Source organism: Labrus bergylta, chromosome 13 (genome assembly GCF_963930695.1).
Source record: "Labrus bergylta chromosome 13, fLabBer1.1, whole genome shotgun sequence".
NCBI classification, from domain to species: Eukaryota; Metazoa; Chordata; class Actinopteri; order Labriformes; family Labridae; genus Labrus; species Labrus bergylta.
In genome coordinates, this window is record NC_089207.1 from 28,086,738 (window position 1) to 28,102,087 (window position 15,350).

The 15,350-nt window shown below is 40.7% G+C and overlaps 1 protein-coding gene across 1 annotated transcript in view; it reads right to left on the reverse strand.

Annotated features, from left to right (window-relative positions):
* LOC109984315 (obg-like ATPase 1) overlaps positions 1-15,350 on the reverse strand; it is a 41,241-nt gene that overhangs the window by 11,296 nt on the left and 14,595 nt on the right. The window contains exons 5-7 of the mRNA XM_020634413.2: positions 10,953-11,128; positions 7,218-7,298; positions 6,743-6,840 (exon numbers count right to left, since the gene is read on the reverse strand). Of these exons, the coding sequence (XP_020490069.1) occupies positions 6,743-6,840; positions 7,218-7,298; positions 10,953-11,128 (355 nt within the window). The remainder of the gene's footprint in view (positions 1-6,742; positions 6,841-7,217; positions 7,299-10,952; positions 11,129-15,350) is intronic.

A 15,350-nucleotide genomic window follows, 5' to 3' on the forward strand; every position in this document is an offset into this window, starting at 1 on the left:
TCTGTCCTTCCTCTGTGAAGGGAGCCAGAAATGAGAGGTATGAGCTCATGGTGGATTTGGAGGCTGAGAAGTCGGGGGCACTGTGGGAAGCTTTTCATCCTCTCAGTGGTGAGCTCCTGAGCGACAAGAGTGCAGACACTCTCTGCTCCCTGTGGCCACGGCCGGATGGAAAGGCATTACACATCAGCCTCAGAGAAGGAAGGAGATCTGACACACACACACACACACACACACACACACACACACACACACACACACACACACACACACACACACACACACACACACACACACACACACACACACACACACACACACACACACACACGCACACGCACACGCACACACGCACACACACACACACACAATCTCCAATATTGTCAACTTTCTTTCAGCCTTCAAAGCAATCAGGAGCTGGTGGAAACAGCCCAGTGCAGGCACAATGGGAGCAGCTTTAATTAAGAGCATCATCTCACATCATATACCTCAAACAAACCTCAAGGGTGTTCTGGTAACAAGCTTTTTTTTTTTTTTTTTAAAGAAACTTTCTTTTCTTTGATAACAACCGCCATTAAAATGTTAAAGACAAATCTTTTGACTGCTAATGTTTGCACCTGATATATAAAACCCAACAAACTATCATCTGTGGCTTCCTCCCAGTGATTGTTGAGGGCGTGTTGTCATAGCGATGGGCTTGTTTCAGGGTGTTTTGGGGAGGAAGAGGGTGATAAAAGGCAAGACAAGGAAATTCAAGTAACCTATGAGTACATTGTACATCATTCAAATAATTCTCTATATGGGGTATCCATGCTGTCATTCATGGAGGTTGACTGGGCGAGAGAAAATAAGGGGGGTTGTGGCAGAGTGGGGGGAGTCATCAAGATGTGACAATTGTGACAAGAGCAGGCAAAGTGTAGCGCCGAAGAACACCACATGGATTTCTCCATCTTTCCTTTTTTTTTTCCCCTCCGAGGATGACAGCTTAATGTCTACCACATGCAATATTTATTCTCATCGTGTGTCAGACTGTCTAGCTGTCCCAGGGAGTACAAAGAATGCCACTTATTAGAATAAAAGCAGAGAAAGGTAATCAAGGACATATGTAACATCAGCCAATCATGCCCCCTTCCCCATCCAGCATCTTTATTTTTCTCTCCCTTGTTCCAAAGAGTTCAACAATAATCCTGATAATAAGCATTCAGGAGCTGTATGTGGCAACGCTAAATTCATTTATTTATCTCATTAGAGCCGCCGAGGCTGCAGGCTGCTCACTGCGGCACGTGTGTTTGGTCTTAACCTTATCACAAAGATAATAAAAAGCGCCCGCTCAACAAAGCAAAAGCTTTCAAAATGTATCATTAGACAGACCTGCAACCTGCAGACATTTCTTTTTTTTAATGTCTACTATAGGCAACAGGCTTCACAGGGAACAATCCCCAGTATGCATGTCGTTTAGTTGGACATGTCTACATGTGTTTTGAACTGCAGGGGGATTGACGAGGAATTAGCATCTTTGAGTTTAAGAAACCTAAATGTAGGAAAAGTGACAATCTGTACTGGATTTGGAGAGCAAACTGGTTTCTTGCAGGATCATTAAAGAACACACAAGAGCAGGAAAAGTCTGAAGTTCAGGGTCTGTCTCATTAGTTCAACAACAGCGCGGTGTCTTCACCACCAGGACACAACAAAGACAACGGGGTGACATGTGACATGTCAACAGGGTCCTTTCATTACCTGGACTGGGGACAGTCAATAACTTTGCTAACTGTAATGACAGGACTTTATTAGCACCATCTGTTTCAGCTTTACTATACAGCCTCTCCTGTTGTTTTCTCTCATTGAAAGTTGGCTGAAGGCATCCATTAGGACAGACTGTGGGCAGAAGGGTACACATCTTACCATGGGAAAAGTGTTTTTCAGGATCCCACACGATACAAGGGGAGAGTGGACGTTTGTGCACAAAGTAAAAAAAAAAGGAGCAAGCGATCGTATATATCTCCCACACAGCTTTGAAAAGTGAACTCTTACTCCCTAGATAGTAGTTCCTTAAAAAAATTGGATGGAGCCGGTGGTTTTGCACTCAATAAAGTTTCAGTTGTGTTTATGGGAATTATGGTCTGGAGTATAGCTGAAGTGGGCCGCAGTGACTGCTTTCATGGAGTAGCTTTCAGTGAGTCATAAAAGTCTCCCCCTCAGACCCCATCTGAGTGTCTCTTCTGTCTGCAAATCATGATTGATGCTCAGAGATGTCTGGCTGATTGTCAAATCTACCCATGTAAAAGAAAACACATTTTTTTTTCGTACAACTTTTTCAATACCAAAAAAAAACAAAGATGCACATCACAAATAACAAGTCAGCATTAATGATAAAGGATCTATTTTTAAAGGTTTGGGGAAAATAGGTACAAAATCTCATGTTGAAAATGCTATTAGTGCTCCCTTTACCTTAGTTGTCAAAGCTCCTCCTACAGGCCAACTAGAGAATCAGGAATGGTAGAAAACTAAATTTCCCTGCCTCTCTGCTCTTCTTCAATTGTAATTGGATTTCCTTTATTTAAGACCAAAAATGTCACTGCATGTTTTTACAGAGTTAGACACAATCAAAATTTAAGATTAGACTGATGGGAATGTATTTTTGGTCAAACAATGTAATAAAGTCTTTTTTTTTTGTCCCTCAATACCAAATGGGAACTTTGGTTTTTAGCTCAAAATGTATTAAAAGCATATTTTGGGATTGTTTTCAGCTCTGTAAAGATTCACATTTTGTTTGTTTTTATGGTAGGATGGATTAATCACAGTTTCCAAGTTTGTCAGGAAATAATGAATGTTACTCAGTCCAAAGATGTGGCTCACTTGTTTGTTCTATGGACAACAAGGGAGCTCCTACACACAGGAGTCAAATCATCTATACAGACAAGATTTTACAGTGGGATCAATTCAGCGCTGTTTTTTAAAAAGATTTGTGGACAATCACAAAAAAATATCAAACATCTGCAACCTTACCCTTTAACTAATTATGATGTAAACTGATCAGGGTTGATTCAGTATTGTTGAAAACTGTGAGGAGTTTCTGATTATGAAAGTATCAGAAGAAGGGTCTAACTGGCTCCAGGACTCCATTTGCAAGACAAAGGCCATCACGGGTCCCAAAAACTGACACAGACCAAAGTTCCTCACATGGAGCGTTAAGATGAAACAGGGCCAAACTCTAAAGTGCTGAGACACACTGATTGTCGTCCAGATACAAAGCTGCCTCTTCAACATCATGCAGGATGAGAGCCCAAGCATGGCACATCATGTTCTCAATTACACCATGCCAGACAAATAAAGGGGGGAGATATTTATGAAAGATCAATTTATGGCTTTGTGGCAGGAGAAAGAAAAGATGATTAAAAAGGTTGACTGGAAGAGCAGCTGTGGTATGTGACTTTTCAGTTGTGGTTTTTTGAAGCATGAAGAAAAAACAGAGACACCTAATGTAACACACATTTAGAATAAACAGTAAGACGGAGTATTAAAAAAGTGGAATAATAAGACGCAAGGAATATCAAGGATAGAAGCATCCATGCCTGTACTTTTGCAGACACACACACACACTCACTTACATAGAAGCAGACACACACACACACACACACACACACACACACACACACACACACACACACACACACACACACACACACACACACACACACACACACACACACACACACACACACACACACACACACACACACACACACACACACAGTTAATAAAAGCTCTCCGCCATGGTACCCTGCAGTTCTTACACTCACCAGGAAAACCCACACTGCAGAGGCACTCACAGACAGGTCACGCTTGCTGGTTTCCTTAAAGGTCACCATATCTACTTAAGAGGCACCAATTTACTTTAATGCACATTGTCCAAAAGCAGAAAAAAAAAAAAGCAGGCAGAAGAAATGACGAGAAAGAAAAACATCACAGTACATCTGGACTATTCTGAAGTCTATCCTTTTCCCATCCGCCAAATGTGACTTTTCTTGGTATTCTGAGGAGGATGGAATTAATGTGTGATGTATTAAAATTAGGTGAGATAGACAAAGATGGTGAGGGTGAGCTTGTAAAAATAAACAAAGACTTTAACTGACAAGTGAAAACACACTAACACTGGGCAGGCTGCAGCCACCACATCATCACCAGTGCTCTAATGACCCTCTCTAAACATACAAACTACAGTATGTGGCGCAGAGGATCAGTTGTCCAGGCGGCTCGCTGACGCCGAGGGGAAAGAGGAGAAAGCCTCTTGATGGACTCTTGTAGATGCCATTCCCTATCACGCAATGCCTCTCAGTCATAAACACATGACAAATGCGGCCTTAATCATTTTTTACGAGCGGGGATGTGCAGGGGGCAGTGCATGGTTAGAGGGGCGAGGGGAGCGGTGAGCAGCAGGCGGCCCCCCCTCTGCACAGAGGAGAGGGCTGTGTGGTAAAGTCTCCTCTGGAACATCACTCGGCCGACGAGCCTTTGATCTCTACACCGCAATTACGCCAGCATCCAAATGAGCGTGGAGTCGCCTCTGAAACAGACTTCAAACATGTGCACATGGACGCATTCTCATACACATACACTGTATATAGGATTGGAGCCATGTGCTCCTCTCTCAACAGTAAATGATGTACTGTCTCCAGCAGAGAACCTGGGGGATGAAAGGAGGCCTTGCTCCTCGTCTGATCCTCACATTAATGATGGCTCGCTGAAGCTAATGCTGTGTATTCTTGTCTAAACAAGGAGCAGCTTGGTGTGTGATTCCCATACTCCAAAACAGGATGAGATCAGTTAACAACGAACTGTTTTTGGAGGCTCTAAATGTCCAACACTAGCTATTTAAGTCTTCATTAAGAGGGAACAATCGGCAGCATTATTCAACCCTCTTCTTGTGTCTGAATCAATCAGCTGACATACAATTTAAACTTATGTAATATGTTTGCTGAGGCATGCTTGGAAAAAAAAAATTTGCATAAAGTTCGAGTGGTAGCATTAGCGGAACAAAAGCACTGAAAATATATTATTTTTTAAAGCAGGGATCCGAAGCTGTGAAATGGCCTGAATGGGTGTCCAGAGAGACACAGATAAGATTGGCTTATTTGCCTCATTCTGGGATTCGCCGTCTTTTTTCCCCTCCTCACATTAGAGCTGAGATTGCAATTTGTCTAGCTGTTTGCTTTGAATAGTCCTTAACCGTATCATCATCTCAACTGTGCTGGTGGAAAAACACGGGGGCATGGCGACAGCCAAATGGCAGTCTGGCGTCTCCACTGCAGACTAGCTGCCATTAGGGCTGAGAGCAGCGTTTATTGTACAATTAGGGGCAGCTAGATCTACCTGTAATCATCTCCATACAGGTGTGAGCTCCTCTCTGGACAACGGGAAGTGACTCATCACTTGTCAAACATCAACACTTTGATGTCAGCATTGTTCACCACCGAGCCCTCGGGACACCTGAGCACTACTGTTTAAAAACGCTCTGAGATTTATTGCATTTCACACAGTTAAAAAAAACCAAAAAAAAAAAAAACCACTCACACACGCAACATGAAAAAAAACAACCCCTCTCTACCTACTGATGACAGACGTTCCACATGCCATGAATCATTTGATTTACGAGCTTCTCTTCCCCTCCCTCCTCTGTCTCTGATAGTCATAGTTTCATGTCAGGAACATTTTCAACAAACGCTTGTAGGTAAACAACTTCCCGTGTGATACAATGCTTGCCAAGTAAAGCACACAAACAAATTTTTGTAAGGAGCGACAACCACAAGCCTAGAGGGCAATTGGAAAAGTGTGGTAACAATCCACAAGTTGGTGTTATTGACAAACGGCTGTTAGTGTGGAAAAGTATCCCTTTCAGATATAATGGATGTCTAACAGCAGCTTTGGAGATGTGCTCTCACTGTGGCCACAATACAACATTACTATAAAAAGTATCTCTGGCAGAACAGAGGATTGTAGAGCCAGAAGAAGAAGTTTATTCAGTAGATTGAAAGGTCATGCTTTAGTAGGCTTACACTCTAAAAAGTATTGCTCCTGCGGTAAAGGTAAAAAAAAAAAAAGAAAGTGAGGTGGAATTGAAAAGCAAAACAAACGTGCAAATGCCATTTTCTCTCTCAGCTAACTGTATATCAAGAAAAGCCTCGACTGTCATTATGATCTGTGGGAATCTCATGACTGTGTGAGGACGCTTGTAAAAAGCTACTTGAGCAACAACATGTGAAGACAAAACCAAATATTTGGAACAAAGCACTTTCAGACATGAGTGTGATGTTATGATTTATACCCCCCCCCTCAAGATCAAATTAATTACATGTTTTTATTTGTATGTACATGCTTGTTTATTTGTCATATAAAAGCCTTCATTTTCTTTGATATTAAGGTAATGACACATTTTGATGGAAAAATTGGGACCATGTGTTAGTATGTGCTTAATGAAGTACAGAATGTGGGGGCTGCTTGTTTAGTTGTTGTTTTTTTTTGCAGAGCTGGATGTTGTGTTAGAGCTGAGTTAGTGCCACCTCCAGGCAGATTCTCTCACAAAGATATGATGGTGTTTGTCAGCAGGAGACCACAGTGAGCTAACACACACACACATTTTCTTAGGTCCAAAGCCCATGCATACACAGACGCATGCAAAGACTTTTAAAGAAGAAATTAGTAATTAAAAGGTAATAAGACAGCTCTCGTCTTTCCTCAAAGCACTCACCATTTGTTCTTTCTCCTGATGTAGTCTTTCTCTGAGAGGTTAACGAGGTATATCATCGGTTTGGACGTCAAAAACAAGTATTTGTTCAATACTTCAATCTGCGGCAAAAGGCAGAGAAAAGCAAGTTCTGAGAACACAAACTTTTCAAAAGCAGCCTTTGAGGACGGCACAGGCAGACATAAGTGAAGCCAAATCAAATTAGGGCCTGGTGTATAGGCACTGTGGGTTGTCACTATAAAGCCTCGAAATCAAGATCAGCGCGGCCAGATGTCATTAGCTTGTACAAAAGTAATGTCAAAATACAACCAACAAAAGACTGTGCATAATATTAACTAGTGATTTGCACAAAAGACGTGTTGCTCGAGAGAGAGAAAAAAAAATGAGGGAAAGAAACAGCAGTTGTACTTTCAGGTCAGATGAAAAGATTAGCAAGATAAATGACATTAATAAATGTGACTGTAACATCAAAGCTTACCTCCTTGTCGCTCCAATCGCGATAGTAACGGACGTGTTTCTTTTCATCCAGGACCCAGCTCTTGATTTTGCACATAACGTCCTGTTTGGGGTTAAAAGAGAATGAACAAGAAGCCATTAAAGGAGATGAAAAAGAATATAAACCCAGCAGGGTATGGGGTAATTATTTCCTAAATGCATGGCATCCTGATGCCAAAATGAACAATGGCTGTGCTCGCATTTAAGCAGGAGAGGCCTGGCTCTGACAGAGATGGCACGCACAAGACCCCCTTTTCCCCTCCTTTAAATCATGACAAAAATGCCTTCTGGGAGGGTGTCTCCCTCAGAGTTTTAACATCAATATTCCATCAGAGCTCTTTAATGGAAAGGATAGAGAGAGGGGAGATAAGATTGCAAAGAGCGGGGAACTAATTGGAAGTTTAGGTGTAAATTATTGGTCCTTCCTAAGGCTCTTGGCAGAATGTAGTCATACTGAATATGTACCAGTGAGGTACAGAACTAATTATTTGCCGCTTCTTCTGGAGAAAATATTGAGCACTTGCAGCCCCCTCTACGCCACATTCATCACTGAGGTACTTGTGGGTTGAGACCACAGGCACGACTGGGTCTTGACAGGATCTGGAAGCGGAAAAGGGTGGGAAAATGGGAGGGAGGTAGTTATAAAATTTCTAATAAAGAAATTGAGCCTATTATTGTTGATCCAGCCCCGCAGAAATTAGCGGAACACATTCTTTTTTGTTCCTGTCAACTTGACCTCCCCCTTCATATAAAAACTCCCCCACCCCCTTGCAACACTCCCCCTACCTCCTTTTCCCCTCCCCAAACCCTTGCAGCACTTCACAATCATACTCCCTTTTTGAAAGAACTGAGGAAAAAAATCCTGCCAGAGCCTCAATTACACAATGGCAGAAAAAGCTCCACACACTGACCCCCAGCCAGCTGCATTCACTCTCTGCACATCTCTCTCCACAGGAATTCTAAAGGCCTTTTAGTCAGGCAGCCAGAGTGCAGCCAGCGGGAGAGAGCACAGGAAGAGCTGCATACACTCCGCCCGCGCCGTCCCAAGTCTTCACAGAGAGATTAATCATCTGTGAAATGGAAACAGCAAACGGCCAGTGACATAGGCTGAACCCGCTCCAGGTTTCCCTCATCAGCTCGCCGCCGCCGTGCAGCGCTCCTCTAACAGGCAGGTGTTAATAAAAGGCATATAGGTCCCACAGGGGTCAAACACATATGCCTGCCACCATGAAGCGCCGCTGGTGGGCCGGCTTCTTATTATTGTTTTGTGAGGATAGGGATTTTGAGGATTCATACGGACAAAGGCAATGAAACATTGTTCTTGTAAACACATCACTGGCAAAATGGATTTAAATCTTCCTAACTATGCATATATATGAGCCCTGTGCCGCTGTGTGCATACAAATGAAGCTTCAACTTGACAATGAAATACATGGGGATTTTTTTTCTGAACCTGACAGCAACATTCTAACCAGAATACACACTACTAAAATTAATTCAGATTTTTTTAATTTGGTTGCTTTTTCCTCATAAAATAAAATTTCATGAAATAGAAAATCTTTAGCTATGACTTCGGGCTGCAGCAGCAAGAAGAAAGTTTTTTATCCTCAAATTTTACCCCCCCAACTATCAGAAATCCTTTCTCTAGCTGCTATCCCTTTGCTTGAATTCATTTATTCATCCATGTGTTTTGTATTTCTCTCCTGTCTTGTTTCAGAAGGAGAGGCTTTTAAAAAAGAACAGGTTGTTTTCAAAACATTTGTGATTGATTTGTGTCATTTCATGTAAGTTGTTTCACTATGCTGCATAATGATATTCCAACATATAGGCTACATTAGTTATTTTTCAGAGTAGGGTATTGTGTTTCTATACAAGAGTAGTAGTAATGTACAGAGTGTTTCCTACACTGCCTGTCTATAAGAGATACTAGGAATTACTTTTCAACCCTACACTTTATCATTTCTTCTAACGTACATTCAAACATTTAAATGTGCAGCCATTCCAGGCCCTGACTTAATTCTGCTTCAGGTAAATGTGAATTTTCCATCAGATATTAGTGTGTTTTTATAACAATTATTCAATAATCCAGATGTTTCTAACACATAAAGCAAATCACCAGGCTTAGTTGGTTTTATATATTTATACGACTTCATTGTCCCTATGGGGAATTTTTGTCTGGACAAACTAGAGGGGAAAGAAAGCAGAACACTTCCACAGGAATCACAAGCACACACATAGTGTTTGCAGAGGCAGATATGACACTGGAGTCATGTATTGTCCGTATGGTCGCCTTATATTGCACAGAGTACATTGATTGTGGTCTTTTTACACCTTCCGTATATGATAATATAAAAAGTGAGAAAGCATGTTTAATACACACTTCTTCTTGAATCTTGTCGGGGATATTAATTTGATAATAAAAAATAGATTTAAATGATAAAATCGAAAAAGTAAGAAAGTAACCTTCCAAATAGTTTCTTTTATATTTCACAGCATCCTGTGGCTCTGCAAAAGAAAGTAACATTCTGTCAGAGTCTTTAAGTTGTTAATGTAGACTCCTGATACACATGTTGTGTATTTAGATGCTGACATAAACATGTATATATGTCTGTGCACAGCTGAGCGTGTCAAACGCCAGGCTCAGCCTCTGAGACAATCACACAATCCCTCCCCTCTAAAAGCTCGCTGCAGCCTTTGATAAGCACCATTCTTTGCCATCTAAAGAGGTCTTCTATAGATTTCACTTGCCGACGTGTGCACAACCTTTGACAAGTAATGTATCATTTTTATTCATTGCCTAAAATTGTTAGCAATTATGTGCGTAAGCGGCCACCTGCCTAGCCTGAATGGCTCCTGTCTGTGGGGCTTACAGGGGTGTGGGGAAGTGCTGTTTGCTCTAAGGGGAAGGGGGGGGGGGGTTAGTCTGAGGGGAACCAACCAAACACAGGGCCTCTGCAGCAGGTGAAAAAGCCCCTCTCGTTAGCGTAATGAGTGGTCAGAGATTCGGCGTGTCTGGGCCTGAAATTGGGCAATGGCGCTCTGGGTGAAAGGCCGGATCCCCTCGCGTGCATCCTGCTCCGGTGATGGAAGGAGCATCATGAGACATTTACAACCAAATCATCGCTAATGTTAGCTGCTCGGCCTCATTACCTTAACAATATGTCCACCTCAGTGTGTGTGTGTGTGCATCCACATACGTTGTGATCTGACATTCAGGATATGGAATTTTCTTTTCTCATCTTACCCTGCGTTTGGCCCGAGGAATCGTCTGAGAGACACTTTTCTAAACATTTATGGTATTCATAACGCAGTATAGGCATATGTGTCACCCACTACATGGCCTTATACAATTTCCTGAGCTGCTGTACAGTATGTGTATTAGTATGAGCAAGAGCTGTGCTATGATTTGAGTATTACTTTAGATGAAAAGCTGTGTGGAAACACTTTCATTAGCACAGTGCTGCTGACCCGGGGTCAGCGACTGAATAAGTAACTCTATTAATGATTTCTACAGCAGAAAACCCCTGACCCCTGATCACTTTCAATCTCAGAAAAAGAAAAAAGAATGGGGCAGGGGGGAGGGGTGAGACCTATCGGAGGGAGATAAAAAAAAAAAGCATACTTTTTTTTCTTCTCCTTGGCCATGTGTGTGTGGGAGGGTTATTATTTGTGCCGTGCTGTGAGGGGAAGCAAAGGGCCTGCTGGGACATTGACTCACGTATTCTGGTTTGAGTTTCTTGTCACCGCCTCTAATGGCCGTCTTCTCCAGCTTGTCAATAATAGGGCCGATCATCTCCTCGTCCTTCAGCCTCAGCTCCTCATGGATGATCTCCATGTCCCTCACCGGGTCCACTGTCCCCTCCACATGGATGATATCCTCGTCCTCAAAAGCACCTGCAGCGACAGGACACAAACAAAAAGAGAGAGAGAGAGAGAGAGAGAGAGAGAGAGAGAGAGAGAGAGAGAGAGAGAGAGAGAGAATCAGTATTCGATTTTTATTTCAATCAACAACACTGCTGCACATGAACACGTGAAGTATAATCAAAAGAATCAGAGCCACAGAATCAATGGTATTGATTTCCTGGGATCGAATATGAAACAGTGATTAGATTTAGACCCAAAAATCATAATCTTTTTGCAGAGAATATGGGAAAAAAATAAACATCCACATAAAAAGCACAGTGGGGAGTCTCAGGAAAGTCACAACAAATACAGTCAAATACTCAGGAATACATTTAGTCTTTCTTTTAGAGTTTCCAGGTGTCAGAACTGTTAGAAACCAGCTGACAATGTCAAACTTAAATTGGCTTTAAGTGCAACTAAACAGGCTTGTCTTGTCAATCTGCATGAAGTGGGGAATGTCTGGTCATGCATTTCTGTGCCCCTCTGTCTTAAAACAGTTAGTCATTAAGTAAAAAAATGTGAGGAATAAACAAAAATAGGATAGATTTAAAAGAAAAATGTCTGAAAATGATTTACTGATGATAGATGACAGTCCTTCCCTTAATCATGTGCATCTTAGCGGTTGTTGTGCTGGTGATTAGGTAATGAGGCTCTGAAGCAGAGCATTTAGCCAGCAGCAGCCTTAAGGACTCCTGAGGCTCCGGCAGAGATCAGGGGGGTGAGTGGGGAGGGAGGGGGAGGGAGGGGGAGGGAAAGAGGATAGATGAAACAGGGGGGTACATCTGTCACATGAGAGTAGCAGTCTTTAACATGACCAGTGGTCACTTATATGTAAAGCCCATACAATTATTTTTTTGTCAATACTTTTGTAAATAAAAAAGGGGGATTAGAAGCCCCTCAGTTGTGGAGCGACTATTCAGATGCTTAGCTGAAAGGTGGAGTATATGATTCTGGAGAAAGTAAATTAAATTCCTCCCTTTTGCTCCTACAGAAGCACCGCCCCCTTTATACATGCATGTGAGGAAAATAATTAAAAATTATAATTTACAACAAGGACTATGATGAAATCTTGTGGGGCCTCTGTCTTTGTTCGTTGCACATTTATAGAAAAATTGACACCTGATTTTTTTTTTTCAATTCACATACACTGCGAAGCGAGCATATTGTGACTCCTGCCCCAAGTTTCCAAAAGCCAATGGCAGCCCAGTATACTGACACCAACTTACTTTGTCTCCAAATGCACAAACGCCATGTGAGCAATACGGCACGAAAAATATCAAAATGATCTGGATTTTGAGTATAAAAAGTCGACTATTGAAAGAGACAGAGAGATTCATTTTCAAAATACAATGATCCCGAGTTTTAGCAAAGATACTGTAACTCCTTTTTTTTTTTTAGATCCCTAGAAAATGATCCCATTAACATGGGAACAGACCAAGCTCTGTTATAGTGACATTATAAGATAAACAAGCGCAAAACTAAAGAAAACAACTGAAACTAACTCGTTACTGTGGAAAAATTGGAAAAACTGAAAATGTATGGATGCATGTCAATTTACAGCCTTCAAATAATATCATTATGTTTCTTTTAATAATCATGTAGCTTATCTATTATAACTGATGTGGGTATAGGCATTATACTCTGGATTTTTTTCTTTGTTATGTTATGGATAAAATAATCAATAAGAGCATCATATTTCATCCTTTTAGGAGGTTTTGTCTGAAAAAAGTAAAATAAAAATCGATCTGAACTACAGTTGAAGACACGTAGCGTGACATTAGAATATAAAGGTGAAGTACAAGTATCTGGTTTTTATTGTTGTTGCCATAACTTAGGAAAATATAATGCATGGTTTGATTGGGAATATGGCTGCACAGGTTCGTAAATCAATCAATAAAAGTAGTTTGTGAAGTTTCACACTGTGGCTTAATGGGGATGCCATGTCAGTCAACAGGGAAGTGGGTGTCAGGTGAATGACTACTTTAACTATTGCTATGTTGAGGGACATGTTTGGAATGTGCACAGTGAGTCACTTAACGGTATCAATGATCCATATTCATGTGCTGACGCCTGAGTGATAAAGGTATGCTGACAGGTGAGGCCCCCCCTAAGGGTCATTACGTCACTGAATTGATCCTCATACTCGTCATGAAGCTGTCACATTATCTCTCGACAAGTTCTAACAGTGATACATACAGAAAATATTGATAATTCATAAATATACGTTTAGTCATGATGGGAAACAGCATACCTTAGGATGATTCAGGAAAATATTGTTCACAGTATCTTTACTCTGTATGTAAAATCTCTGGAGAGTTTGGATAGTCTACACAGCAAAGTCTTCCCAAGCCATTTTTCATATCAATTCAATATCCTGGTTGACTACATGATGTGTATCTCTGAGTGCATCACTGAAGAAGACTGCTGGATGGATTGCCATGAAATGTTGAAAAGATACTCATGGCCCCCCAGGATTAATCACACTTATATTGATGAAGACTTGACTTTTAACTTCAGGACCACCAGGAGTTTGACATATTCTGTTTCAAGAAAAATGTTTGAGGCGATTTTCCTATGATGTCACGCTCAGGGTGGGAAGCTCAAATGCTGAATTATGAAGTCCTACAGTATTCAAATGATAATATATTTTTTAATGCAGGGTATCTGGCAAGCATTATTATTTCTTGGCTTCTCACATAATAAGGAAAATACATTTGAAAAGTGAGATCTTGCTGCATCATCATGAGATAAAAAAGGCTATTGGCTACTCTAAGCCCTAATGCTAATGTTAGCATTTTTCACTTCTTAACTTAAGATATATTAGCTACTATAGCTCCACAATAAATGGTGTTAACATTATTCTAAGGTATTTGTATTTGCTTTCAGCCTCTGTGTACCAGTAGAGTGCAATAGTTAAATGTTAACCCCAACTTGTGTCTGACGGTGGTCAAATGTTGTTGAAGTTATGATTTTTCAGATTCCCCAAACTGAAATGACTTACTGGAAAATAGCAGAATGACATTTTAACAACATTTTAGCTCCCAACATTAAGCAGGACGTCAGAAGAAAAATGCCAGTAATATGGTCAGTTTGATGGCTTGCCATGTAAATGTTCACCATTAAATGATTTTCAGTATCTACTATGTAAGCATGTTTAACTAAGATGGTAAAGTTGACCTGCTCAAAGTCAGCATGGCAATAGTCACACAGCGTGAGCATGCTGTCATGTAACTGTTAGCATTAGTTTACAGTTAAAAACTGTAGGAAACAAGAGTCAAAGTAGCTTTGGCAGAGATCGATTTATACATTGAAAAAATATTGCCTGATTTCTTTTAAGATACTTTAAATTGTAAAATGAACCAATATAAAAATCCCTTACTGATCATGCTGCAGCGCCTTATTCTTCTGCTAGGTTAAGGAGCAAGAAGTACCTGCTTTTCCATAAACTTAAGCTCTATTACACTCAATCATCCACATCTAAACATTAACGCTCAATGACAGAATGACAGAATGACAAACCAGAAATCCTGCAAAGGTGTCCTTATTACTCATGCAAGTCAACAGAAGCTGCAGACTTTTGTGCAAGCTGTCATCCTGTGCGTTGTCCTCATGCTGAAATGAACTTATCCAATTACTCTTTGCCTAATCAGGCTGTTTTGGTTCCTCTCCTCTTGCAGAGGTACTCCACAGTATAAACAGTTCGCTTACGCCACACAGAAAGGGGCTAATCAGTGGAATTATTGTTTTGCTGCTCCAATTTACCAGCTCCCTGTTCAGTGCTGATTGGAAAGAAAATTTGCTATTGTGTCTGCATGAACTAGGAAAATATAATGCAATGTAATCATTTTGTTAGCTGCAAGAATATACATACATTATGAACAATTATGATGTACAGTTTTGATACACTGTGATTCAAATGGAAAATGCATGCAAGTCTGTGGTTCAAATTTGTACATATTTATCAGGCTTGAAGAGGATTTTTTTTTTAAAGCTTCAGATGGTAAATAGACCTCTAATGATTGGCATAAATCACAATTGGATAAAAAAAATTATGTCATTCTAATTAATTAAAATACTTAAAACACCTAGTATAAGGGCAGCACATTCTTTACTTTTTAAAATAAATAATCAACACTTACTAATGTTCTACATCCCTAATAAAAAGCAAATAAATCAAAATTTCAAAGGAGCTTTCAGAGCACAGGAGCAGCTG